Raw genomic sequence first — 25777 nt, forward strand, 5'->3', positions numbered from 1 at the left:
GATTCCAGCTTTCATTTTTCAAGATCAGCTCTCGAAATGTAAGATGAGCTCTTATTGGCTGGATTTGGAACACTCATTTCCTCACCTGGCCACAAAGATCAAGTTTTAATTTGTTTACCTATCTAAAAATGAAAGCAGTGGCCTGATTGGTTACTACGGGCACATGCTTCCATGGCAACCAATCAAATTCCGGCATTAATGTTCCCAGCGGAGGTGACAGCTAAAAGGCTTACTGTGATTGGTTGCTATGGGCAGTTCCGGGTAGTGACAGATCAGTCACGCTGGGAGCAGGCAGTCCGCGAGTGCTGTGTGGGAGGCTCCCGGATGGCCCGCTATGGGCGCATGTGTGTGCGGGCACTGCCCACCGGAGGCGCCTCTTATACAACCGCAGCGGGGGCAGCGGCTCACACACTGAGGGAATGCACGGGATTCTGGCAGACATGGCTGCCCTGAGAGCTGCGCGCCGGCTGCTGGCACACAGTGAGTGCGGGCTCTGCTTCCTGCTCACCCGGGAGCGATTACACTGATCAGGGGCCGAGAGCAACTGTGTATATACTACTGTATAGTGCTGTGTACTGTGTATATACTACTGTATAGTGCTGTGTACTGTGTATATACTACTGTATAGTGCTGTGTACTGTGTATATACTGCTGTATAGTGCTGTGTACTGTGTATATACTACTGTATAGTGCTGTGTACTGTGTATATACTGCTGTATAGTGCTGTGTACTGTGTATATACTGCCGTGTAGTGCTGTGTACTGTGTATATACTGCCGTGTAGTGCTGTGTACTGTGTATATACTGCTGTATAGTGCTGTGTACTGTGTATATACTGCCGTGTAGTGCTGTGTACTGTGTATATACAGCTGTATAGTGCTGTGTACTGTGTATATACTGCTGTATAGTGCTGTGTACTGTGTATATACTGCTGTATAGTGCTGTGTACTGTGTATATACTGCCGTGTAGTGCTGTGTACTGTGTATATACTGCTGTATAGTGCTGTGTACTGTGTATATACTGCCGTGTAGTGCTGTGTACTGTGTATATACTGCCGTGTAGTGCTGTGTACTGTGTATATACAGCCGTGTAGTGCTGTGTACTGTGTATATACTGCCGTGTAGTGCTGTGTACTGTGTATATACTGCCGTGTACTGCTGTGTACTGTGTATATACTGCCGTGTAGTGCTGTGTACTGTGTATATACTGCTGTGTAGTGCTGTGTACTGTGTATATACTGCTGTGTAGTGCTGTGTACTGTGTATATACTGCCGTGTAGTGCTGTGTACTGTGTATATACTGCCGTGTAGTGCTGTGTATATACAGCCGTGTAGTGCTGTGTACTGTGTATATACTGCTGTATAGTGCTGTGTACTGTGTATATACTGCTGTGTAGTGCTGTGTACTGTGTATATACTGCCGTGTACTGCTGTGTACTGTGTATATACTGCCGTGTAGTGCTGTGTACTGTGTATATACTGCTGTATAGTGCTGTGTACTGTGTATATACTGCCGTGTAGTGCTGTGTACTGTGTATATACTGCTGTATAGTGCTGTGTACTGTGTATATACTGCCGTGTAGTGCTGTGTACTGTGTATATACTGCTGTATAGTGCTGTGTACTGTGTATATACTGCCGTGTAGTGCTGTGTACTGTGTATATACTGCTGTGTAGTGCTGTGTACTGTGTATATACTGCCGTGTACTGCTGTGTACTGTGTATATACTGCCGTGTAGTGCTGTGTACTGTGTATATACTGCTGTATAGTGCTGTGTACTGTGTATATACTGCTGTGTAGTGCTGTGTACTGTGTATATACTGCCGTGTAGTGCTGTGTACTGTGTATATACTGCCGTGTAGTGCTGTGTATATACAGCCGTGTAGTGCTGTGTACTGTGTATATACTGCTGTGTAGTGCTGTGTACTGTGTATATACTGCTGTATAGTGCTGTGTACTGTGTATATACTGCCGTGTAGTGCTGTGTACTGTGTATATACTGCCGTGTAGTGCTGTGTACTGTGTATATACTGCCGTGTAGTGCTGTGTACTGTGTATATACTGCCGTGTAGTGCTGTGTACTGTGTATATACTGCCGTGTAGTGCTGTGTACTGTGTATATACTGCCGTGTAGTGCTGTGTACTGTGTATATACTGCCGTGTAGTGCTGTGTACTGTGTATATACTGCCGTGTAGTGCTGTGTACTGTGTATATACTGCCGTGTAGTGCTGTGTACTGTGTATATACTGCCGTGTAGTGCTGTGTACTGTGTATATACTGCCGTGTAGTGCTGTGTACTGTGTATATACTGCCGTGTAGTGCTGTGTACTGTGTATATACTGCCGTGTAGTGCTGTGTACTGTGTATATACTGCCGTGTAGTGCTGTGTACTGTGTATATACTGCCGTGTAGTGCTGTGCTGCCGTATACTGTGTGTATATACTGCTGTATACTGTGTATATACTGCTGTGCTGCTGTATAGTGCTGTGTACTGTGTGTATATGCTGCTATGTACTGTGTATATACTGCCGTGTAGTGCTGTGCTGCCGTATACTGTGTGTATATACTGCTGTCCTGCTGTATAGTGCTGTGTACTGTGTGTATATGCTGCTATGTACTGTGTATATACAGCTGTATAGTGCTGTGTATATACTGCCGTGTAGTGCTGTGCTGCCGTATACTGTGTGTATATACTGCTGTATACTGTGTATATACTGCTGTGCTGCTGTATAGTGCTGTGTACTGTGTATATGCTGCTATGTACTGTGTGTATAGTGCTGTACTGCCGTATACTGTGTGTATATACTGCTGTATACTGTGTATATGCTGCTATGTACTGTGTATATACTGCTGTATAGTGCTGTGCTGCTGTATACTGTGTGTATATACTGCTGTATAGTGCTGTGCTGCCATATACTGCTGTATACTGTGTGTATATATTGCTGTGTACTGTGTATATACTGCTGTGCTGCTGTATACTGTGTGTATATATTGCTGTATACTGTGTATATACTGCTGTGCTTCCGTATACTGTGTGTATATACTGCTGTGCTGCTGTATACTGTGTGTATATATTGCTGTATACTGTGTATATACTGCTGTATTGCTGTATACTGTGTATATGCTGCTGTATACTGTGAGTATATACTGCTGTATACTGTGTATATACTGCTGTGCTGCTGTATACTGTGTATATATTGCTGTATACTGTGTATATGCTGCTATGTACTGTGTGTATACTGCTGTATAGTGCTGTGCTGCTGTATACTGTGTGTATATACTGCTGTATACTGTGTATATGCTGCTATGTACTGTGTATATAGTGCTGTGCTGCTGTATACTGTGTGTATATATTGCTGTATACTGTGTATATGCTGCTATGTACTGTGTGTATACTGCTGTATAGTGCTGTGCTGCTGTATACTGTGTGTATATACTGCTGTATACTGTGTATATGCTGCTATGTACTGTGTATATACTGCTGTGCTGCTGTATACTGTGTGTATATATTGCTGTATACTGTGTATATGCTGCTATGTACTGTGTGTATACTGCTGTATAGTGCTGTGCTGCTGTATACTGTGTGTATATACTGCTGTATACTGTGTATATGCTGCTATGTACTGTGTATATAGTGCTGTGCTGCTGTATACTGTGTATATGCTGCTATGTACTGTGTATATACTACTTTATAGTGCTGTATACTGTGTGTATATACTGCTGTATACTGTGTATATGCTGCTATGTACTGTGTATATACTGCTGTATACTGTGTGTATATATTGCTGTATACTGTGTATATGCTGCTATGTACTGTGTATATACTGCTGTATACTGTGTGTATATATTGCTGTATACTGTGTATATGCTGCTATGTACTGTGTATATACTGCTGTATACTGTGTGTATATATTGCTGTATACTGTGGATATGCTGCTATGTACTGTGTATATACTGCTGTATAGTGCTGTACTGCCGTATACTGTGTGTATATACTGCTGTATACTGTGTATATGCTGCTATGTACTGTGCATATAGTGCTGTGCTGCTGTATACTGTGTGTATATGCTGCTATGTACTGTGTATATACTACTTTATAGTGCTGTATACTGTGTGTATATACTGCTGTGTACTGTGTATATACTGCTGTGTACTGTGCATACTGTATATACTGTGCTGCTGTACTGTGTATACTGCTGTATAGTACTGTGCTGCTGTATACTGTGTATATACTACTGTATACTGTGTGTATATACTGCTGTATAGTGCTGTACTGCCGTATACTGTGTATATACTGCTGTATAGTGCGGTGTATATACTGCTGTATAGTGCTGTACTGCCGTATACTGTGTATATACTGCTGTATAGTGCGGTGTATACACTGCTGTATAGTGCTGTGCTGCTGTATACTGTGTATATAGTGCTGTGCTGCTGTATACTGACTGCTGAGTACATATACTACTGTGCTGCTGTATACTGTGTATACTACCGTATATATACTGACTGCTGAGCATATACTACTATGCTGCTGCATTCTATGTATATATACTGCTATGTACTGTGTGTGTATAGTACTGTGCTGCTGTATACTGTGTGTATACTGGCTTCTGTGTGTATGTATATATTTATTTTAGATGGTGGCCCGATTCTAACGCATCGGGTATTCTAGAATATGCATGTCCACGTAGTATATTACTGTGCTGCTGTTTACTATATTGTCACGGGGTCCTGCTCCAGTACCACACAATCAACAGAGCTAGAGTATAAGTACCGTCACACTGAACGATATCGCTAGCGATCCGTGACGTTGCAGCATCCTGGATAGCGATATCGTTGTGTTTGACACGCAGCAGCGATCAGGATCCTGCTGTGACATCGTTGGTCGGAGCAGAAAGGCCAGCACTTTATTTCGTCGCTGGACTCCCGCAGACATCGCCGAATCGGCGTGTGTGACGCCGATTTAGTGATGTCTTCACTGGTAACCAGGGTAAACATCGGGTTACTAAGCGCAGGGCGGCGCTTAGTAACCCGATTTTTACCCTGGTTACCACCGTAAACGTAAAAAAAACCAAACAAACACTACATACTTACATTCCGGTGTCTGTCCCCCGGTGCTGTGCTTCTCTGCACTGTGTAAGCGGTGACGTCACCGCTGTGCTTTCCGGCTGGCGCTCAGTCAGTGCAGAGAAGCACAGCGCCGGGGGACAGACACCGGAATGTAAGTACGGTATGTAGTGTTTGGTTTTTTTACGTTTACGCTGGTAACCAGGGTAAACATCGGGTTACTAAGCGCGGCCCTGCGCTTAGTAACCCGATGTTTACCCTGGTTATCAGGGGACTTTGCATAGTTGGTCGCTGGAGAGCGGTCTGTGTGACAGCTCTCCAGCGACCACACAGCGACGCTGCAGCGATCGGGATCGTTGTCTAGATCGCTGCAGCATCGCTAAATGTGACGGTACCTTATAGTAAACAATTCCAAGACCTTTATTTAGGCAAAAATACGAAAGGCCCATTAACGATCCACCACACAAAGGATACAATAGTCCAGAACATGAATGCAGTTCAGTAACAGGATAAAAGCTGTTCGCTGATGTTCTTTAGCCAAGGTAGCTAGCTGGGCGAGACAGTCTCTGAACTCTAGAACGTAGGGAATGATGGGCGTTTCGGTATCTGCGATATATCCCTCCAATTGTTCTTTCAGAAGAGTGAGAGGCCCACGGACCTTCTGGCCAAACAGATTGCTCCCCGGTGAGGTCCGGATGTCATGGTGCTTGAAGGGCCTGTAGTCGGTGATTGCTCCCACAAAATGACTTTGTAACTCCCCAATGTACTTTCCAAGGATGATATCTGCAGGAAGTCCTCCCATAACTCCAATCCAACACAGGTTTTTCTCCAAAACCATAATCCAAACGTACCAAAGCTCGCTGTATATATTTGCGGACTCCCCCGCCAGGACAATGGGAATTCCTGGGCCCTGGTGAATTGCCTCGGGTCGAACCACACGGGGGTCAGCGATAGTCAAGAATGCCCCTGTGTCTCTAAATCCCGACACTTTGTATCCATCAATTAATCAATTAAAACATCCTGCAGGTGGCTTTGCCATTGCTCTGTACTTCTGAGGGACAAAGGCCGGAGTCCATACACTCCAGGAGGGGTATCTATGGTGTCCGAGTCGGTGATCCTCTCAGGTGGGGGTGGTGGTAACTCTTCCTCGGGTAGGATGGAGTGCACAAGATGCACTAGACGAGGTGGGGCTCCCTCTGAATCCTTGCGGGACAGCCAGACTGCAAATATCCTTGTTGCCCACACCCATAACATCTCCTCTCTGTGATACCCCTAGGTTGTGGTCGGAACTGTTGGGGCCCAGGATTGTGAGGCGTGATTGTCATCGACTTGCGACTAGGTGGAAGGGAAGATATAATCGGAGGGGGACTAGGTGCGGGAGAAGGCCGGGGTTCATTGTCCAGAAGCCTCCTCCATTGCGGTCGGATAGTAAGGGCTTCATCGGCCAGGGCTGTAGCTCTATCCACGGTGCACGGCATGTGCTCCCAGACCCATTCCCTTACCTCTGCGGGGCACTTGGCAAGTAATTGTTCTATAAGGAACGCCTGTATGATATCTTCCACAGTAAAGGCGTTTTCTGCTTCCAGCCATTTCCGACATGCCTGGGACATCTATGTGCATACATCCTAAACGATTCCCCCGTAGTGCATGGGAGGTCTCGGAACTTGGCCCTATATGAGTCTGGGGTGATAGCATGGTAGTCCAGGATAGTCTGCTTTACAATGTTATATTCCCGATTCCGCTGTGAGTCAATGGTTCGGTAAGCCTCTGCCAGGCTACCGTTCAGGAGTCCCACTAACAAACACATCCAGCCTGAGTGGGGCACTTCCATCACGGCACACTGCTGCTCAAAGTCCTTGAAGAACCCCTCCACATCTCCGGAAGCCTCATCAAATGGCTTAAATTCTGACCGGGGGATCCGTACAGGCTCCCGGATCGTTGGGTTTACATTCCACATTGCGTTACTCACTCTTTCAAGCTCCATTGTTTCTGGTTTCCGCTGTGCCCAGCGGGCAGCCTCCTCCTTGTACTCCTGAGAGACGCCTGGGCACAGAACCGCCATCTCTTCTTCGTACCACACCACCCACTGGCTTTTTGTGGTGGGGGTCCTCATCTCCTGGGCTTGTCCTTCAGACATATGGGAGAAGGTGGTCTGGCTAGCACCAACCAGTAGATCAATTAAGGCCTCTTTAGTCAGTCCCTGGTAGTTCAGGCCCAGGTCTCTGGTTCTCTCCTGTAAACTGGATACAGTCCAATTTCTGTACTCACTCTGTGGGTGGCTCTCCCACTGTTTGCCACCAGTTGCCACGGGGTCCTACTCCGACACCACACAATCAACAGAGTTAGAGTATAGTAAACAATTCAAAGACCTTTATTTAGGCAAAAATACGAAAGGTCCATATACGATCCACCACACAAAAGATAAAATAGTCCAGAACACGAATGCAGTTCAGTAACAGGATAAAAGTCCAACAATCCAGCAGAGGATAGGATAGTCTATATACTCTTCTTTCTCTGAGGTGCTGTGTACACATCATCATTCCACACAGGACTGAGATGTCTCTCACCTCCCTGATATTTTAAAAGTCCCCCTCCTCATTCACAGGTCAGGGGGGAAGGTCACAGGGACTCATTGTTTCAACAAGCTAGGTCAATATATCATTAGCATATTAGCAAACCGGATTATTCACTGACCCCATGAGAAGACAACAATACAGTACTGTGGGGGGCTGATGTCAGATGGCAACCCCAGCCATTCATCAACTAGCAAATAATTCATCCTACAAGAGAACACATGAAAATAAGTAAAATATAAATATACACAAAAATGATACCCATATAGCATATCACGCCATCACATATATACTGCTGTATTGTGTATATATGCTGCTGTGTACTGTATACTGTGTACATACTGCTGTATACTGTGTATATACTAACTACTGTGCTGCTGTATAGTGTGTTATGGACCTGGTGGTTAGGAGCACCCGAAAAGACCAGATGGTTAAACTGATACAGGACGAGCTCTGGGAAGTGGGAACTCTGCTGACCGCAACCCATAATCCTATCACACACACTAGAAATAGCCGTGGAGCGTACCTAACTCTGCCTAGACGCCTCTTCACAGCCTAAGAGCTAACTAGCCCTAGAGATAGAAAATAAAGCCTACCTTGCCTCAGAGAAATTCCCCAAAGGAAAAGGCAGCCCCCCACAAATATTGACTGTGAGTTAAGATGAAAGTCACAAACACAGAAATGAAACAGGTTTCAGCAAAGGAGGCCAGACTTACTAAACAGACAGAGGATAGGAAAGGTAACTTTGCGGTCAGCACAAAAAACTACAAAAGACCACCCAGAGTGTGCAAAAAGACCCCCGCACCGACTCACGGTGCGGAGGTGCCACTCTGCATCCCAGAGCTTCCAGCTAGCAAGGCAAAATAATTATAGCAAGCTGGACAAGAAAACAAAGAACAGAAAAATAACTAGCAGGGACTTAGCTTCTGCTGGAGTAGACAGATCACCAGAAAGATCCAAGAGCGAACTGAACCAGTACAGGAACATTGACAGCTGGCATGGAGTAACGATCAGAGTGGAGTTAAAGGGAAGGTGCCACCAGTTTTCTCGTATTTAGTTTTTTTGTGAAATTAAGCTTAAAATAGTAATTAAAATGTATTAATGCAATGTTTGCACTGTTTGCAAACATTTCTATATGAAAAATATTATATATTTTTCTACAAATATACATATTTACCACTAGGGGGAGCATTTTCCGTTTTAGACCTCAAGCAGCTATAGTAAGATTTAGCAGCTCTGCCCCAGGGATATTAGACCACCCAAAAGGGGAGGGAAATGGTGATGTCAGCAGTTACTGCCCCAACAGTAAGAATGAAGAGCGGCATCACAGGGCAGCGCCATTTTGTGTGTGACTGCCCTGTGACCTGCTATCACCAGCAGTTACTGCAGCATAGTGACAGCTAGTTTACAGAGGAGCAGAACACAGTGGGCTCAGCAGCATCTGGACCCAAGAAGAGTGAAGACATGTGGTGTGCATGGAGCAGCATTAGGAGCTGTCTGGGAGCTCCAGCTCTGCAGTGAATAGCCAGGCATTATGGAGGGAGAGGAGAGATGCATTGTATGGCTAAGGCCGGGGTCACACTAGACCGCAATACGGACGAGTGCAATGCGATAAAAAATCGCATAGCACTCGTCCCAATGTTAATCTATGGGGCAGCTCCCATCATCCGATATTCTCTCGGCCGTATTCAGGATCCGTGTGAAATCGCAGCATGCTGCAATTCTCAGCGTATCTCGGCCGAGAATCGCCAATGAAAGTCTATGGGGGTGAGAAAAAAAAAAAAAAAAATCGCACAGCACACGGACCATCAGTGTGACGTGCGAGAAATTCTCAAGCATTGGGCAGGTGACAGGAAAGGCTCAGCCATTATTTGCTCATTTTGCAAGTGTGTGAGAAAATCTCACCATACGGATGCCATACGGATGTCACACGGATCATTGGATGCGAGAAAATCGCATCCTCGCACTGCACACGGATCACTGTTTTGGTAACATTTGTGCGATTCTCGTCCGTCAAAAACGGACCGTTTTTTTTATACGTTGTGTGTGTCCCCGGCCTAAGAGTGACTGATGGGAGAGAAAGACGTGAAGTATGATGAGTGAGACACATATGGAGTGTGATGGGGAGATACACTTTGAGGCTGTGTGCACACGTTCAGGATTTTTCGCATTTTTTTGCGTTTGTTCGCTATAAAAATGTGATAAAAACAATTTAAAAATGCATACATATGCATCCCATCATTTATAATGCATTCCGCAATTTTTGTGCATATGTTGCGTTTTTTCTGGGGAAAAAACGCATCGCAGTAAAAAACGCAACATGTTCTGCACATGTCGTGTCTCCTCCTTTGATGTGGGCTCCGGCACTGAGCCCACATCAAAGTCACGACATGTCAGCTGTTTTGTACAGCTGACATGTGCGCGCAATAGCGGCCGGTGAAATCGCAATTCACCCGCCGCTATTAACCTGTTAAATGCCGCTGTCAAATGCTGACAGCGGCATTTAACTACCGCTTCCAGCCGCGCGGCCAGAAATGGGCGTATCGTCCACCCCCGTCACATGATCAGGGGTTGGCGATGCGTCAGGATGGTAACAATAGAGGTCCTTGAGACCTCTATAGTTACTGATGCCGGCCTGCTGTGAGCGCCTCCCTGTGGTCGGCGCTCATAGCAAGCCTGTAATTCAGCTACGGAGCAGCAATCTGATGATCGCTGCTATGTAGCTGAGCCGATCGAGTTGTGCCAGCTTCTAGTTTCCCATGGAGGCTATTGAAGCATGGCAAATGTAAAAAAAATGGTTTTTAAAAATATGAAAAAAAAAAAAAAAAATTAAAGTTTAAATCACCCCCCTTTTGCCCCATCAAAAATAAAACAATAAAAAAATCAAACCTACACATATTTAGTATCGCCGCGTTCAGAATCGCCCAATCTGTCAATAGTGGAAAAAAAAACAGATCAGGCGGGAAAAAAAGGATCCGATGGAAAAAAAAAACTGATCTGGCAGAAAAAAAAGGAAATTGTGGAAAAATAACTGATCTGGCGGAAAAAAACAGATCAGGCGGGAAAAAAAGGATCCGATGGAAAAAAAACCTGATCTGACAGAAAAAAAAGGAAATTGTGGAAAAAAACGGATCCGGCGGGAATTAACGGATCCAGCAGGAAAAAACGGATCCGGCGGAAAAAACGGATCCGGCGGAAAAAAACGGATTCTGCAAATGTGCTCGCAGGATGCGTTTTTTCCCCATAAACTTGTATTAGCGACAGATCGTGACGGATGGCCACACGTCGCGTGGTCGCGTCCGTCGGGCAACGGATCCGTCGTGTTTTGGCGGACCGTCGGCACGAAAAAACGTTGAAGTGACACTTTTTTTGTCCAGCGCGTCCGCCATTTTCTACCGCGCATGCGCTGCCAAAACTCCGCCCCCTCCTTCTAGACTTTAGAATGGGCAGTGGATGTGTTGAAAAACTGCATCCGCTGCCCACGTCGAGCACAAATTTCACAACGTACGTCGGCCCGACGCATAGCGACGGACTCGTACTGACGCAAGTGTGAAAGACGCCTTTGTGAGGGTTGAATTTAAAAAAAAAAAAAAAAACCGCGTGGGCGCCCGTGCAATTTTCTGCGCCAGAGGGGGAAAGCCGACGGCCGGGGGCCAATATCTGTAGCCTGCTATGAATATCAGCCCGCAGCTGTCTGTATAGCCTTTACTGGCTATTAAAATAAGGGGACCCCACAAAAAAAATTGCGTGGGGTCCCCCTATATTTTATAGCCAGAAAGGCTACGCAGACAGCTGCAGGCTGATATTCATAGCCTAGAGAGGGGCCATGGATATTGCCCCCTCCAGGCTACAAATACCAGTCCGCAGCCGCCCCAGAAATGGCGCATCTGTAAGATGCGCCAATTCCGGCACTTAGCCCCTCTCTTCCCACTCCCGTGTAGCGGTGGGATATGGGGTAATGAAGGGTTAATGTTACCTTGCTATTGTAAGGTGACATTAAGCCGGGTTAATAACGGAGAGGCGTCAATAAGACGCCTATCCGTTATTAATCCAATAGTAAGAAAGGGTTAAAAAAAACACGCACACATTAGGAAAAAAGTATTTTAATATTCTTCATTTCACCATACTTACCATACTTCAGCGCCTGCAAAAAACGTAAAATAATAAACCGTATACTACCTATCCGCCGTAGTCCAATTAATATCGAGTGTCCCACGACGATCTCCCCTTATAGAACAGTGACATCGGGTGATGTCACTACTCTATAGGACCCTCAGTGACACACTGAGAGGTTACCTTAGGACAAGGTCTCACTTTATGGCAATTGCTACCTGGGAAAATTTCTCATACAGCAATGGCATAAAGTGAGACTAGGGACTTTTTTTTTTTTTACAGCGGCGGAGGAATACAGTGGTGGAAGGATACCTTCCTGCTGTCATTGTGTTCCTGGAGCCCCTAGAGAGCAGTCGCATTATCTGATGCTGCTGCTCTCCACGGGAGATCGTCGTGGGACACTCGTGGATTTCTGCGGACAGGGAGTATATTGGTTGTTTGTTTTTTTTAATATTTTTTTTACAGATGACACTGGCTTCGGGGAACAAAGTGACAAGTAATGGTGAGTATGAAATCTATGTTTAATGTACTGTATGTCTATATGTATGTAATGTATGAATGTATTGTATGTAGCATGTATGTGGCATGTATGTATGGAGTATTTTTTTTTTTTTTCATTCAACACATTAGCCGGATGATGGGACTATTACTGTCCCATAATTGGCTAATGTGTCAATCACTGTCATTGTAGCAGGCATCGTCCGATGGGACTTGTAGTCCCATCGGACGATGCTTGCATACACGCACAGAGACCCCCCCCCCCACGCCGCACAGAGACCCCCCCCCCCACGCCGCACAGAGACCCCCCCCCCCACGCCGCACAGAGACCCCCCCCCCACGCCGCACAGAGACCCCCCCCCCACGCCGCACAGAGACCCCCCCCCACGCCGCACAGAGACCCCCCCCCCACGCCGCACAGAGACCTCCCCCCACGCCGCACAGAGACCCCCCCACGCCGCACAGAGAGGGAGAGCGACACAGGGGGAGAGTGCAGTTTACCGGAGATCACTGGGACTGTGTGCAAGTGGGGAGGCGGAGACAGAGCAGGAGAAGCACAGGGCAGTGTGTGAGAGCAGAAGATGTCTGCCCAGAACCTGCAGTGCCTGGAGTACAGAGGAGAAGTGAGGGCTTCTTCTCTCCTGCGATAGAGAGCAAGTGGAGCTCGGCAGATAGCACAGGGCTATAATGGCAGCTAGTCACACCTACAGCAGTGAGTTGTGCAGCCTACAGAGGCGTGCCCAGCTCACTGCTAATGCTGCTGCAATGTTACAGATAGGGTCCAAGCCGGTCTATTATCTCCTATGTCCATGGGGTGCCGTAATCTGACACTGATTGATAGGGCCCTCCTACTGCTGCAAAACCAAGATGTCAGCCCCCAGTGCATTCTTTCTACTCATATATCACATGAAATCTGTTTTACATGCATTCAAATCTGGGTTATAACAGCATGTTATGCTACATTACATTGATTAATTAATGATCTACAAACGCGGTACCTTCCCTTTAAATAGAGCAGCCAGCCTAAGAATAAACTAGATCACCTGTGGAAGGAACCTCAGAACCAGCAGCTCCACTCACAGCCACCAGAGGGAGTCCATGGACAGAAGTCGCCGAAGTACCATTCATGACCACAGGAGGGAGTTCGATAACAGAATTCACAACAATAGTGTGTGTGTGTATACTGCTGTGTGACTATATATGCACATATATACATGGTTTTTCTCAATATCTGACATGAGATCAAACTAATCCTTTCCTGTTTTAGGTCAATTAGGATTACCATAATTAAAGGGAATCTGTCACCCTATTTTTTGCCTATAAGCTAAGGCCACTGGCATCAGGGGCTTATCTACAGCATGCTGTAATGCTATAGATAAGCCCCCAATGTAACCTGAAAGATAAGAAAAACAAGTTGGATTATACTCACCCCGATCCGGTCCGATGGGCGTCGCGGTCTGGGGCCTCCCATCTTCATGCGATGACGTCCTCTTTTTTGCTTCCTGTCGCGGCTCCTGCGCAGGCGTACTTTGTCTGACCTGTTGAGGACAGAGGAAAGTACTGCAGTGCGCAGGCGCCGGGAAATGTCCGAGAGGCCCAGCGCCTGCGCACTGCAGTACTTTGCTCTCCTCAACAGGGCAGACAAAGTACAGGAGCCGCGACAGGAAGCAAAAAAAGAGGATGTCATTGCATGAAGATGGGAGGCGCTGGACCCTGACTATGACGCCCATCGGACTGGACCGCATCAGGACCGCTGCTGGGTGAGTATAATCTAACTTGTTTTTCTTATCTTTCAGGTTACATCAGGGGCTTATCTACAGCATTACAGAATGCTGTAGATAAGCCCCTGATGTCAGTGGCCGCAGCTTATAGGGCCAAAATGAGGTGACAGATTCCCTTTAATAATATTTGCCAACTGCCAGTATTTTTCGGATAAGACATTCCGGATTACAAGATGCAGCCCAAGTTTTGAGAAAAATAGGAAAAAAATGTTTTTTGTTTTAAATAAAATTGTGTTGCTTCTTATAATCCATGCGTCTTATTGCTTACCGGGGGTGGTGTCTGCGGTAAAGCGGGGTCCCAGGGTCGCTGCTGGAGGAGGCAGGAATGGGGTGATGCCGCAGGCAGGGTTGAGGGGGTGTTCCGATCAGCTGTGTGCGGGTGTCCGGCGCTGCTGCGGGGGACTCCGGTTCTGCGGGGGCTCTGAAGACATTTTGTGAAAGGCCCCCGCAGTTCCATGGTTTCCTATGCGGTGGACGCTGGGAAAATAGCCACCAGAGGTGGAGGATGCGCAGATGGAGATCTCGGGAGATGAGATCTCTAGTGTTGAGATCTCATCTCCTGAGATCTTGGTGCCGAGATCTCCATCTGTGCATGCGCCGCCCCCGGTGGCCATTTTATCAGCGTCCACCGCATAGGAAACCATGAAACTACGGGGGGCTCTGGCCTTTCACAAAATGTTGGCAGAACTGGAAAACCCCCGCAGCAGCGCCGGACACCCCCTCATCCCAGCCTGCAGCCACCGTACTGGTAAGGTATATCCGCATTATAAGACGCACCCCTATTTTCCTCCCAAATTTGGGGGGGAAAAGTACATCTTATAATTCGAAAAAATACGGTACTGCAAAGTCAAACATTTCCATACATTTCATTAGTATTTGGTGCCATTGCCCTTAAACTGAATGACTTGGGTGAAAGGTTTGAGATCTCCTTCCACAAGCTTCTCACAATAGTTGGTTAAAGTTTGGGCCCATTCCTCCTGACAAAACAGGTGTAACTGACCCAGGTTTGTAGGTCGCCTTGCTCGCACCGGCCTTTTCAGCTTTGCCCATAAATTTTCAATAGGATTGAGATCAGGGCTTTGTGATGGCCGCTCCAAAACATTAGATATTGACACAATCTTACCAGCTTCCACCATCATCTTCACAAGCTCTTTTGCTTTTGTCTTTGAGTTGATATGCACATGTTGGACCAAAGCAGGTTCATCTCTGGGACATAGAACCAGTCTCCTTCCTGAGCGGTGTGATGGCTGGACATTTCCATCTTGTTTGTACTTGCATATAATTGTTTGTACAGATGAACGAGGCACCTTCAGGTATCTTGAATGACACCAAGGATGAGCCAGACTTGTGCAAGTCCACTGTTCTGTTCCTGATATCTTAGCTGATTTCTTGAGACGTTCCCATGATGCTACACAAAGAAGCAGTGTGTTTCAGGTGTGCATTAAACTACATCCACAGGTGCATCTCTAAGGCCGGAGTCACACTAGAGAGGAATACGGACGACTGCTAAACGATAAAACCTTGCATAGCACTTGGACCATTATTCATCTATGGGGCAGCTCACTTCACTGTTTTTTTCCTCAGCTGTATTGTACTTGTGAGTGAAATCGCTGCATGGAGCGATTGTCACGGACACTCGGCCGAGTCTTTGCTCACTTGCACCCCTATAAGCCTATGGCTGCTAGTGAGACAATGCACATCACTCGGATATCATCCTCTCTGTGCGATATGACATCATCATATTGTTTAAAGGCATAGTGGGGTACCACAGGGGTCAGTATTGGGCCCTTTTCTTTTTAACATATTTATTAATGATCTTGTAGGGGGCATACAGAGCAGAATTTCAATATTTGCAGATGACAATAAACTCTGCAGGGTAATCAATACAGAGGACGACAATTATGACAATTTTATATTACAGGATGATTTATGTAAACTAGAAGCTTGGGCTGATAAATGGCAAATGAGTTTTATTGGGGATAAATGTAAGGTCATGCACTTAGTTATACATCTTATTTGCTCTATGTGCTTAATTCTAAAACTCTGGGCAAAACAGTCACTGAAAAAGACCTGGGTGTATGGGTGGATGACAAACTCATATTCAGTGGCCAGTGTCAGGCAGCTCCTACAAAGGCAAATACAATAATGGGATGCATTAAAAAAGGCATAGATGCTCATGAGGAGAACATACGGTATATTTTATTGACCATTGCTGGATTTTTCTGTCTTTGGGGGCACCCAAAAATACTAATGTACCCCAGGGGGCGCCCTGTATAATTTGATATGTATAATCTACTGAGGTAGCTTTCCAGCTGATTCAAAACTACAACTCCCATCATACACACTTGTGCTTTTTCAGCAGCCACAGGCACCAACCTCAGATCCGTCCCTTTAGCTGGCACAATGGCAGGGATATTACATAATGGTCATGTCCTTACATAACCCTGATGTTTGCTGACGAAACAAAGGAAAGGAAAGAGCGGGTTCATTGGGTGTCGGAGACAGAGAAGCAATCAGATGCTTCATGTGACTTTATACTGGATTTTGACATCTAATGGGCCATCTTGGTACACTTGTGAAGCCCACCGCAGGTTGTACTCCATAGGAGACCACGTTTTACACCATGTACTGCAATACTGTGACTTTATAGTAGAAGTAATTGAAGAAGCGCAGGTTCAAGTCCCGTTAGAGGACTAAAATAACAAAGTAAAACTCACAAACCCGCTCCCCTTTGACATTGAAAAAAATATTTGGCAGCACCATGTCCATAAGTCCGGTCTATCAAAATATAAATTGATTAACCTATATGGTAAACGCCATAAGGCCAGTGCCGCACGTCCAGATATTTCCCGCTCCCGGAGTTATCCGTGTGTGCACGTAGGCCATCCGTGTGCTGTCCGTGTTTTGAAACAATTTGTTTAAATCTTAACCCTATGACTTTAAAAAAAAAAAAGCACACGGACGGCATCCGTGTGCGGTATGTTTGCACGCACCCATTGACTTTAACGGGTCCGTGTGCTCCCACGAACACTGACATGTCTCCATGTTTTGCACACTGACACACACGGTCCGTGAAAACACATTGACAAGTGCAGAGACACATTCATTTTAATGTGTCTACGTGTGTCAGTTTTTCTGTCACCACAACTCCCTCCCCCCCCCCCCCCAAAAAAAAAAAACAAACAAAAAACAGCTATCAAAAATGTCGCATGGACCCCAATGTGGGCTAGATGAAAAACATCGGCTTGCCATGCAGAGAGGTCTCCTCCCAGTTCGTTCCACTGAAGAAATAAAATGGCAACGCAAATCAAAAATTTATTATTCCTTTTTGCAAAATTCAAATTATTTTTTTTTCCCCACCCTTTCATCCCATTTGGATTTTTTTTTTTCTAATTCCTCGTTTTTTATTTTCGTACATTGAATGGTGTCATTTAAAACTACTAGTGATGAGCGATTGTACTTGTTAACTTGGGTGACCTCCGAGTATTTATGACTGCTCGGAGATTGAGGGTATGTGCACACGTTGCGGATTTTCCTGCGGATTCGCAGCAGTTTTCCATGAGTTTACAATACCATGTAAACCTATGGAAAACAAAATCCGCAGTGCACATGCTGCGGAAAATACCGCACGGAAACGCTGCGTTGTTTATTCCTCAGTGGTTTACACCTGCTCCATAATAGGAATCCGCAGGTGTAAAACTGCAGGTGCAATCCGCACAAAAAAGCGCGGTAAATCCGCAGTGCGGTTTACCTGCGGATTTACCAAAATCGGTGCGGAAAAATCCACACACCTTTCCGCAACGAGGGCACATAGCCTTAGTTTTCCTTGCAGCAGCTGAATGACTTTATATCTGTTAGCCTGCTTGATTTACCTGTGGGATTCCCTAGCACCCAGGCAACCCCCACATGTACTCAGCCTGGCTAATGGCTGTAAATCATTCAGCTGCCGCGATGAAAACTAAATCTCCAGACACTAACAAATACTCAGAGACCACCTGAGCAACGAGTATACTCGCTCATCACTAAAAACTACATCTCTCATCCACCACTGGTTTAAAAAAAAAAAAAAAAAAATTACAGCTATGTCCACTGAAAAATAAACAAATAAAAAAAAAAGTTATGGTTCTTGGAGGAAAGATCCACGCACACACGCAGGCACACACATCTCGGTTTTGAAGATTTAAAGGAGTTGTCCACTACTAAGACAATCCCTTCTGGATCTAAATGTTTGGCCCCAATAAAAGCAAAGCTTACACGACGGCTTTCCCTGCTCCCCCTATAGGGCCCTATAGTAACATAGTAACATAGTTAGTAAGGCCGAAAAAAGACATTTGTCCATCCAGTTCAGCCTATATTCCATCATAATAAATACCCAGATCTACGTCCTTCTACAGAACCTAATAATTGTATGATACAATATTGTTCTGCTCCAAGAAGACATCCAGGCCTCTCTTGAACCCCTCGACTGAGTTCGCCATCACCACCTCCTCAGGCAAGCAATTCCAGATTCTCACTGCCCTAACAGTAAAGAATCCTCTTCTATGTTGGTGGAAAAACCTTCTCTCCTCCAGACGCAAAGAATGCCCCCTTGTGCCCGTCACCTTCCTTGGTATAAACAGATCCTCAGCGAGATATTTGTATTGTCCCCTTATATACTTATACATGGTTATTAGATCGCCCCTCAGTCGTCTTTTTTCTAGACTAAATAATCCTAATTTCGCTAATCTATCTGGGTATTGTAGTTCTCCCATCCCCTTTATTAATTTTGTTGCCCTCCTTTGTACTCTCTCTAGTTCCATTATATCCTTCCTGAGCACCGGTGCCCAAAACTGGACACAGTACTCCATGTGCGGTCTAACTAGGGATTTGTACAGAGGCAGTATAATGCTCTCATCATGTGTATCCAGACCTCTTTTAATGCACCCCATGATCCTGTTTGCCTTGGCAGCTGCTGCCTGGCACTGGCTGCTCCAGGTAAGTTTATCATTAACTAGGATCCCCAAGTCCTTCTCCCTGTCAGATTTACCCAGTGGTTTCCCGTTCAGTGTGTAATGGTGATATTGATTCGCTCTTCCCATGTGTATAACCTTACATTTATCATTGTTAAACCTCATCTGCCACCTTTCAGCCCAAGTTTCCAACTTATCCAGATCCATCTGTAGCAGAATACTATCTTCTCTTGTATTAACTGCTTTACATAGTTTTGTATCATCTGCAAATATCGATATTTTACTGTGTAAACCTTCTACCAGATCATTAATGAATATGTTGAAGAGAACAGGTCCCAATACTGACCCCTGCGGTACCCCACTGGTCACAGCGACCCAGTTAGAGACTATACCATTTATAACCACCCTCTGCTTTCTATCACTAAGCCAGTTACTAACCCATTTACACACATTTTCCCCCAGACTAAGCATTCTCATTTTGTGTACCAACCTCTTGTGCGGCACGGTATCAAACGCTTTGGAAAAATCGAGATATACCACGTCCAATGACTCACCGTGGTCCAGCCTATAGCTTACCTCTTCATAAAAACTGATTAGATTGGTTTGACAGGAGCGATTTCTCATAAACCCATGCTGATATGGAGTTAAACAGTTATTCTCATTGAGATAATCCAGAATAACATCCCTCAGAAACCCTTCAAATATTTTACCAACAATAGAGGTTAGACTTACTGGCCTATAATTTCCAGGTTCACTTTTAGAGCCCTTTTTGAATATTGGCACCACATTTGCTATGCGCCAATCCTGCGGAACAGACCCTGTCTCTATAGAGTCCCTAAAAATAAGAAATAATGGTTTATCTATTACATTACTTAGTTCTCTTAGTACTCGTGGGTGTATGCCATCCGGACCCGGAGATTTATCTATTTTAATCTTATTTAGCCGGTTTCGCACCTCTTCTTGGGTTAGATTGGTGACCCTTAATATAGGGTTTTCATTGTTTCTTGGGATTTCACCTAGCATTTCATTTTCCACCGTGAATACCGTGGAGAAGAAGGTGTTTAATATGTTAGCTTTTTCCTCGTCATCTACAACCATTCTTTCCTCACTATTTTTTAAGGGGCCTACATTTTCAGTTTTTATTCTTTTACTATTGATATAGTTGAAGAACAGTTTGGGATTAGTTTTACTCTCCTTAGCAATGTGCTTCTCTGTTTCCTTTTTGGCAGCTTTAATTAGTTTTTTAGATAAAGTATTTTTCTCCCTATAGTTTTTTAGAGCTTCAATGGTGCCATCCTGCTTTAGTAGTGCAAATGCTTTCTTTTTACTGTTAATTGCCTGTCTTACTTCTTTGTTTAGCCACATTGGGTTTTTCCTATTTCTAGTCCTTTTATTCCCACAAGGTATAAACCGCTTACACTGCCTATTTAGGATGTTCTTAAACATTTCCCATTTATTATCTGTATTCTCATTTCTGAGGATATTGTCCCAGTCTACCAGATTAAGGGCATCTCTAAGCTGTTCAAACTTTGCCTTCCTAAAGTTCAATGTTTTTGTGACTCCCTGACAAGTCCCCCTAGTGAAAGACAGGTGAAACTGCACAATATTGTGGTCGCTATTTCCTAAATGCCCAACCACCTGCAGATTTGTTATTCTGTCAGGTCTATTAGATAGTATTAGGTCTATAGTGGCAGGGAGTGCAGTAGAGATGGAACCGGTAGGTGAGAAAGAGGAGGGAGATCTATAAATTTCTTGGGTCAAAAAAGTGTTTTTAGATAGCTGGTACCAGGGTGGATTTGATTTAAATCTAACTGATTTAAATCACGATTTAAATCACTAGTCAGTAAGGCTTGATTTAAATCAGTGATTTAAATCAAAGTTTCTACCTAAACTAGTTCTTGCTACTTTAACATGCAAGTAGATGAAGATTTTTAGAATCACTTTTTATATTACTTTTTTCTCCCCAGTTTAATGGGTTAATCATTCATATTTGGACACCACTGTTCTGTTGTACTTAGGAAGGAGAAAAATAATCCTGACCTTAATAACAATTTAAATAGATTTATTCAACTGAAACCATAACAACATTACAGCATAAGTTATTTGCTTAAACAAACATCCATGTTTGTTATCTAATTTGGCTAAACAAAATATATATATACAGTGGGGCAAAAAAGTATTTAGTCAGTCAGCAATAGTGCAAGTTCCACCACTTAAAAAGATGAGAGGCGTCTGTAATTTACATCATAGGTAGACCTCAACTATGGGAGACAAACTGAGGAAAAAAAATCCAGAAAATCACATTGTCTGTTTTTTTAACATTTTATTTGCATATTATGGTGGAAAATAAGTATTTGGTTAGAAACAAACAATCAAGATTTCTGGCTCTCACAGACCTGTAACTTCTTCTTTAACCCCTTCATGACCCAGCCTATTTTGACCTTAATGACCTGGCCGTTTTTTGCAATTCTGACCAGTGTCCCTTTATGAGGTAATAACTCAGGAACGCTTCAACGGATCCTAGCGGTTCTGAGATTGTTTTTTCGTGACATATTGGGCTTCATGTTAGTGGTAAATTTAGGTCAATAAATTCTGCGTTTATTTGTGATAAAAACGGAAATTTGGCGAAAATTTTGAAAATTTCGCAATTTTCACATTTTGAATTTTTATTCTGTTAAACCAGAGAGTTATGTGACACAAAATAGTTAATAAATAACATTTCCCACATGTATACTTTACACCAGCACAATTTTGGAAACAACATTTTTTTTTGCTAGGAAGTTATAAGAGTTAAAATTTGACCAGCGATTTCTCATTTTTACAACGAAATTTACAAAACCATTTTTTTACGGACCACCTCACATTTGAAGTCAGTTTGAGGGGTCTATATGGATGAAAATACCCAAAAGTGACACCATTCTAAAAAATGCACCCCTCAAGGTACTCAAACCCACATTCCAGAAGTTTTTTAACCCTTCAGGTGCTTCACAGCAGCAGAAGCAACATGGAAGGAAAAAATGAACATTTAACTTTTTAGTCACAAAAATTATCTTTTAGCAACATTTTTTTTATTTTCCCAATGGTACAAGGAGAAACTGAACCACGAAAGTTGTTGTCCAATTTGTCCTGAGTACGCTGATACCTCATATGTGGGGGTAAACCAATGTTTGGGCGCACGGCAGGGCTTGGAAGGGAAGGAGCGCCATTTGACTTTTTGAATGAAAAATTGGCTCCACTCTTTAGCGGACACCATGTCACGTTTGGAGAGCCCCCGTGTGCCTAAAAATTGGAGCTCCCCCACACGTGACCCCATTTTGGAAACTAGACGCCCCAAGGAACTTATCTAGATGCATAGTGAGAACTTTGAACCCCCGGGGGCTTCACAAATTGATCCGTAAAAATGAAAAAGTACTTTTTTTTCACAAAAAAATTCTTTTAGCCTCAATTTTTTTCATTTTCACATGGGCAACAGGATAAAATGGATCCTAAAATTTGTTGGGCAATTTCTCATGAGTACACCGATACCTCACATGTGGAGGTAAACCACTGTTTGGGCACATGGTAAGGTTCGGAAGGGAAGGAGCGCCATTTGACTCTTTGAATGGAAAATTATCTCCATCGTTAGCGGACACCATGTCGTGTTTGGAGAGCCCCCGTGTGCCTAAACATTGGAGCTCCCCCACAAATGACCCCATTTTGGAAACTAGACCCCCCAAGGAACTTATCTAGATGCATATTGAGCACTTTAAACCCTCAGGTGCTTCACAAATTGATCTGTAAAAATGAAAAAGTACTTTTTTTTTTCACAAAAAAATTCTTTTCGCCTCAGTTTTTCATTTTCACATGGGCAATAGGATAAAATGAATCCTAAAATTTGTTGGGCAATTTCTCCCGAGTACGCCGATACCTCATATGTGGGGGTAAACCACTGTTTGGGCACACGGCAGGGCTCGGAAGGGAAGGCGCGCCATTTGACTTTTTGAATGGAAAATTAGCTCCAATTGTTAGCGGACACCATGTCGCGTTTAGAGAGCCCCTGTGTGCCTATGCATTGGAGCTCCCCCACAAGTGACCCCATTTTGGAAACTAGACCCCCCAAGGAACTTATCTAGATGCATATTGAGCACTTTAAACCCCCAGGTGCTTCACAGAAGTTTATAATGCAGAGCCATGAAAATAAAAAATAATTTTTCTTTCCTCAAAAATGATTTTTAGCCTGGAATTTCCTATTTTGCCAAGGGTAATAGGAGAAATTGGACCGCAAATGTTGTTGTCCAGTTTGTCCTGAGTACGCTGATACCCCATATGTGGGGGTAAACCACTGTTTGGGCGCACGGCAGGGCTCGGAAGGGAAGGCACGCCAATTGGCTTTTTAAATGGAAAATTAGCTCCAATCATTAGCGGACACCATGTCACGTTTGGAGAGCCCCTGTGTGCCTAAACATTGGAGATCCCCCACATATGACCCCATTTTGGAAACTAGACCCCCAAAGGAACTAATCTAGATGTGTGGTGAGGACTTTGAACTTCCAAGTGCTTCACAGAAGTTTATAACGCAGAGCCATGAAAATAAAATAAAAATTTTATTTTCTCTAAAATGATCTTTTAGCCTGCAATTTATTATTTTCCCAAGGGTAACAGGAGAAATTTGACCCCAAAAGTTGTTGTACAGTTTCTCCTGAGTACGCTGATACCCCATATGTGGGGGTAAACCACAGTTTGGGCACATGTCGGGGCTCGAAAGTCAAGTAGTGACATTTTGAAATGCAGACTTTGATGGAATGCTCTGCGGGCGTTACGTTGCGTTTGCAGAGCCCCTGATGTGGCTAAACAGTAGAAACCCCCCACAAGTGACCCCATTTTAGAAACTAGACCCCGAAAGGAACTTATCTAGATGTGAGGTGAGCACTTTGAACCCCCAAGTGCTTCACAGAAGTTTATAACACAGAGCAGTGAAAATAATAAATACGTTTTCTTTCCTCAAAAATAATTTTTTAGCCCAGAATTTTTTATTTTCCCAAGGGTTACAGGAGAAATTGGACCCCAAAAGTTGTTGTCCAGTTTCTCCTGAGTACGCTGATACCCCATATGTGGGGGTAAACCACTGTTTGGGCACACGTCGGGGCTCAGAAGGGAAGTAGTGACTTTTGAAATGCAGACTTTGATGGAATGGTCTGCGGGCGTCACGTTGCGTTTGCAGAGCCCCTGGTGTGCCTAAACAGTAGAAACCCCCCACAAGTGACCCCATTTTGGAAACTAGACCCCCCAAGGAACTTATCTAGATATGTGGTGAGCACTTTGAACCCCCAAGTGCTTCACAGACGTTTACAACGCAGAGCCGTGAAAATAAAAAATCATTTTTCTTTCCTCAAAAATGATGTTTTAGCAAGCAATTTTTTATTTTCTCAAGGGTAACAGGAGAAATTGGACCCCAGTAATTGTTGCCCAGTTTGTCCTGAGTACGCTGATACCCCATATGTGGGGGTAAACCACTGTTTGGGCACATGTCGGGGCTCGGAAGTCAAGTAGTGACGTTTTGAAATGCAGACTTTGATGGAATGGTCTGCGGGCGTCACGTTGCGTTTGCAGAGCCCCTGGTGTGCCTAAACAGTAGAAACCCCCCACAAGTGACCCCATTTTGGAAACTAGACCCCCCAAGGAACTTATCTAGATATGTGGTGAGCACTTTGAACCCCCAAGTGCTTCACAGACGTTTACAACGCAGAGCCGTGAAAATAAAAAATCATTTTACTTTCCTCAAAAATGATGTTTTAGCAAGCAATTTTTTATTTTCTCAAGGGTAACAGGAGAAATTGGACCCCAGTAATTGTTGCCCAGTTTGTCCTGAGTACGCTGATACCCCATATGTGGGGGTAAACCACTGTTTGGGCACATGTCGGGGCTCGGAAGTCAAGTAGTGACGTTTTGAAATGCAGACTTTGATGGAATGGTCTGCGGGCGTCACGTTGCGTTTGCAGAGCCCCTGGTGTGCCTAAACAGTAGAAACCCCCCACAAGTGACCCCATTTTGGAAACTAGACCCCCCAAGGAACTTATCTAGATATGTGGTGAGCACTTTGAACCCCCAAGTGCTTCACAGACGTTTACAACGCAGAGCCGTGAAAATAAAAAATCATTTTACTTTCCTCAAAAATGATGTTTTAGCAAGCAATTTTTTATTTTCTCAAGGGTAACAGGAGAAATTGGACCCCAGTAATTGTTGCCCAGTTTGTCCTGAGTACACTGATACCCCATATGTGGGGGTAAACCACTGTTTGGGCACACGTCGGGGCTCGGAAGGGAAGGAGCACCATTTGACTTTTTGAATAAAAGATTGGCTGGAATCAATGGTGGCGCCATGTTGCGTTTGGAGACCCCCTGATGTGCCTAAACAGTGGAAACCCCTCAATTCTTACGCCAACACACCCCTAACCCTTATCCCAACTGTAGCCGTAACCCTAACCACAACCCTAACCGCAACACACCCCTAACCACAACCCTAACCCCAACACACCCCTAACCCTAACCACAACCCTAATTCCAACCCAACCCTAACCCTAAGGCTATGTACCCACGTTGCGGATTCGTGTGAGATTTTTCCGCACCATTTTTGAAAAATCCGCGGGTAAAAGGCACTGCGTTTTACCTGCGGATTTCACCTGCGGATTCCTATTGAGGAATAGGTGTAAAACGCTGCGGAATCCGCACAAAGAATTGACATGCTGCGGAAAATACAACGCAGCGTTTCCGTGCGGTATTTTCCGCACCATGGGCACAGCGGATTTGGTTTTCCATAGGTT

At 44.5% G+C, this 25777-nt stretch overlaps 1 protein-coding gene across 1 annotated transcript in view; it reads left to right on the forward strand.

Annotated features, from left to right (window-relative positions):
- Positions 1-280: 280 nt before the first annotated feature.
- FECH (ferrochelatase) overlaps positions 281-25777 on the forward strand; it is a 53908-nt gene continuing 28411 nt past the window's right edge. Inside the window, exon 1 of the mRNA XM_069746030.1 lies at positions 281-480. Within this exon, the coding sequence (XP_069602131.1) occupies positions 420-480 (61 nt within the window). The 5' untranslated portion in view covers positions 281-419. The remainder of the gene's footprint in view (positions 481-25777) is intronic.

The sequence above is a fragment of the Ranitomeya imitator genome, chromosome 1 (genome assembly GCF_032444005.1).
Source record: "Ranitomeya imitator isolate aRanImi1 chromosome 1, aRanImi1.pri, whole genome shotgun sequence".
NCBI lineage: Eukaryota > Metazoa > Chordata > Amphibia > Anura > Dendrobatidae > Ranitomeya > Ranitomeya imitator.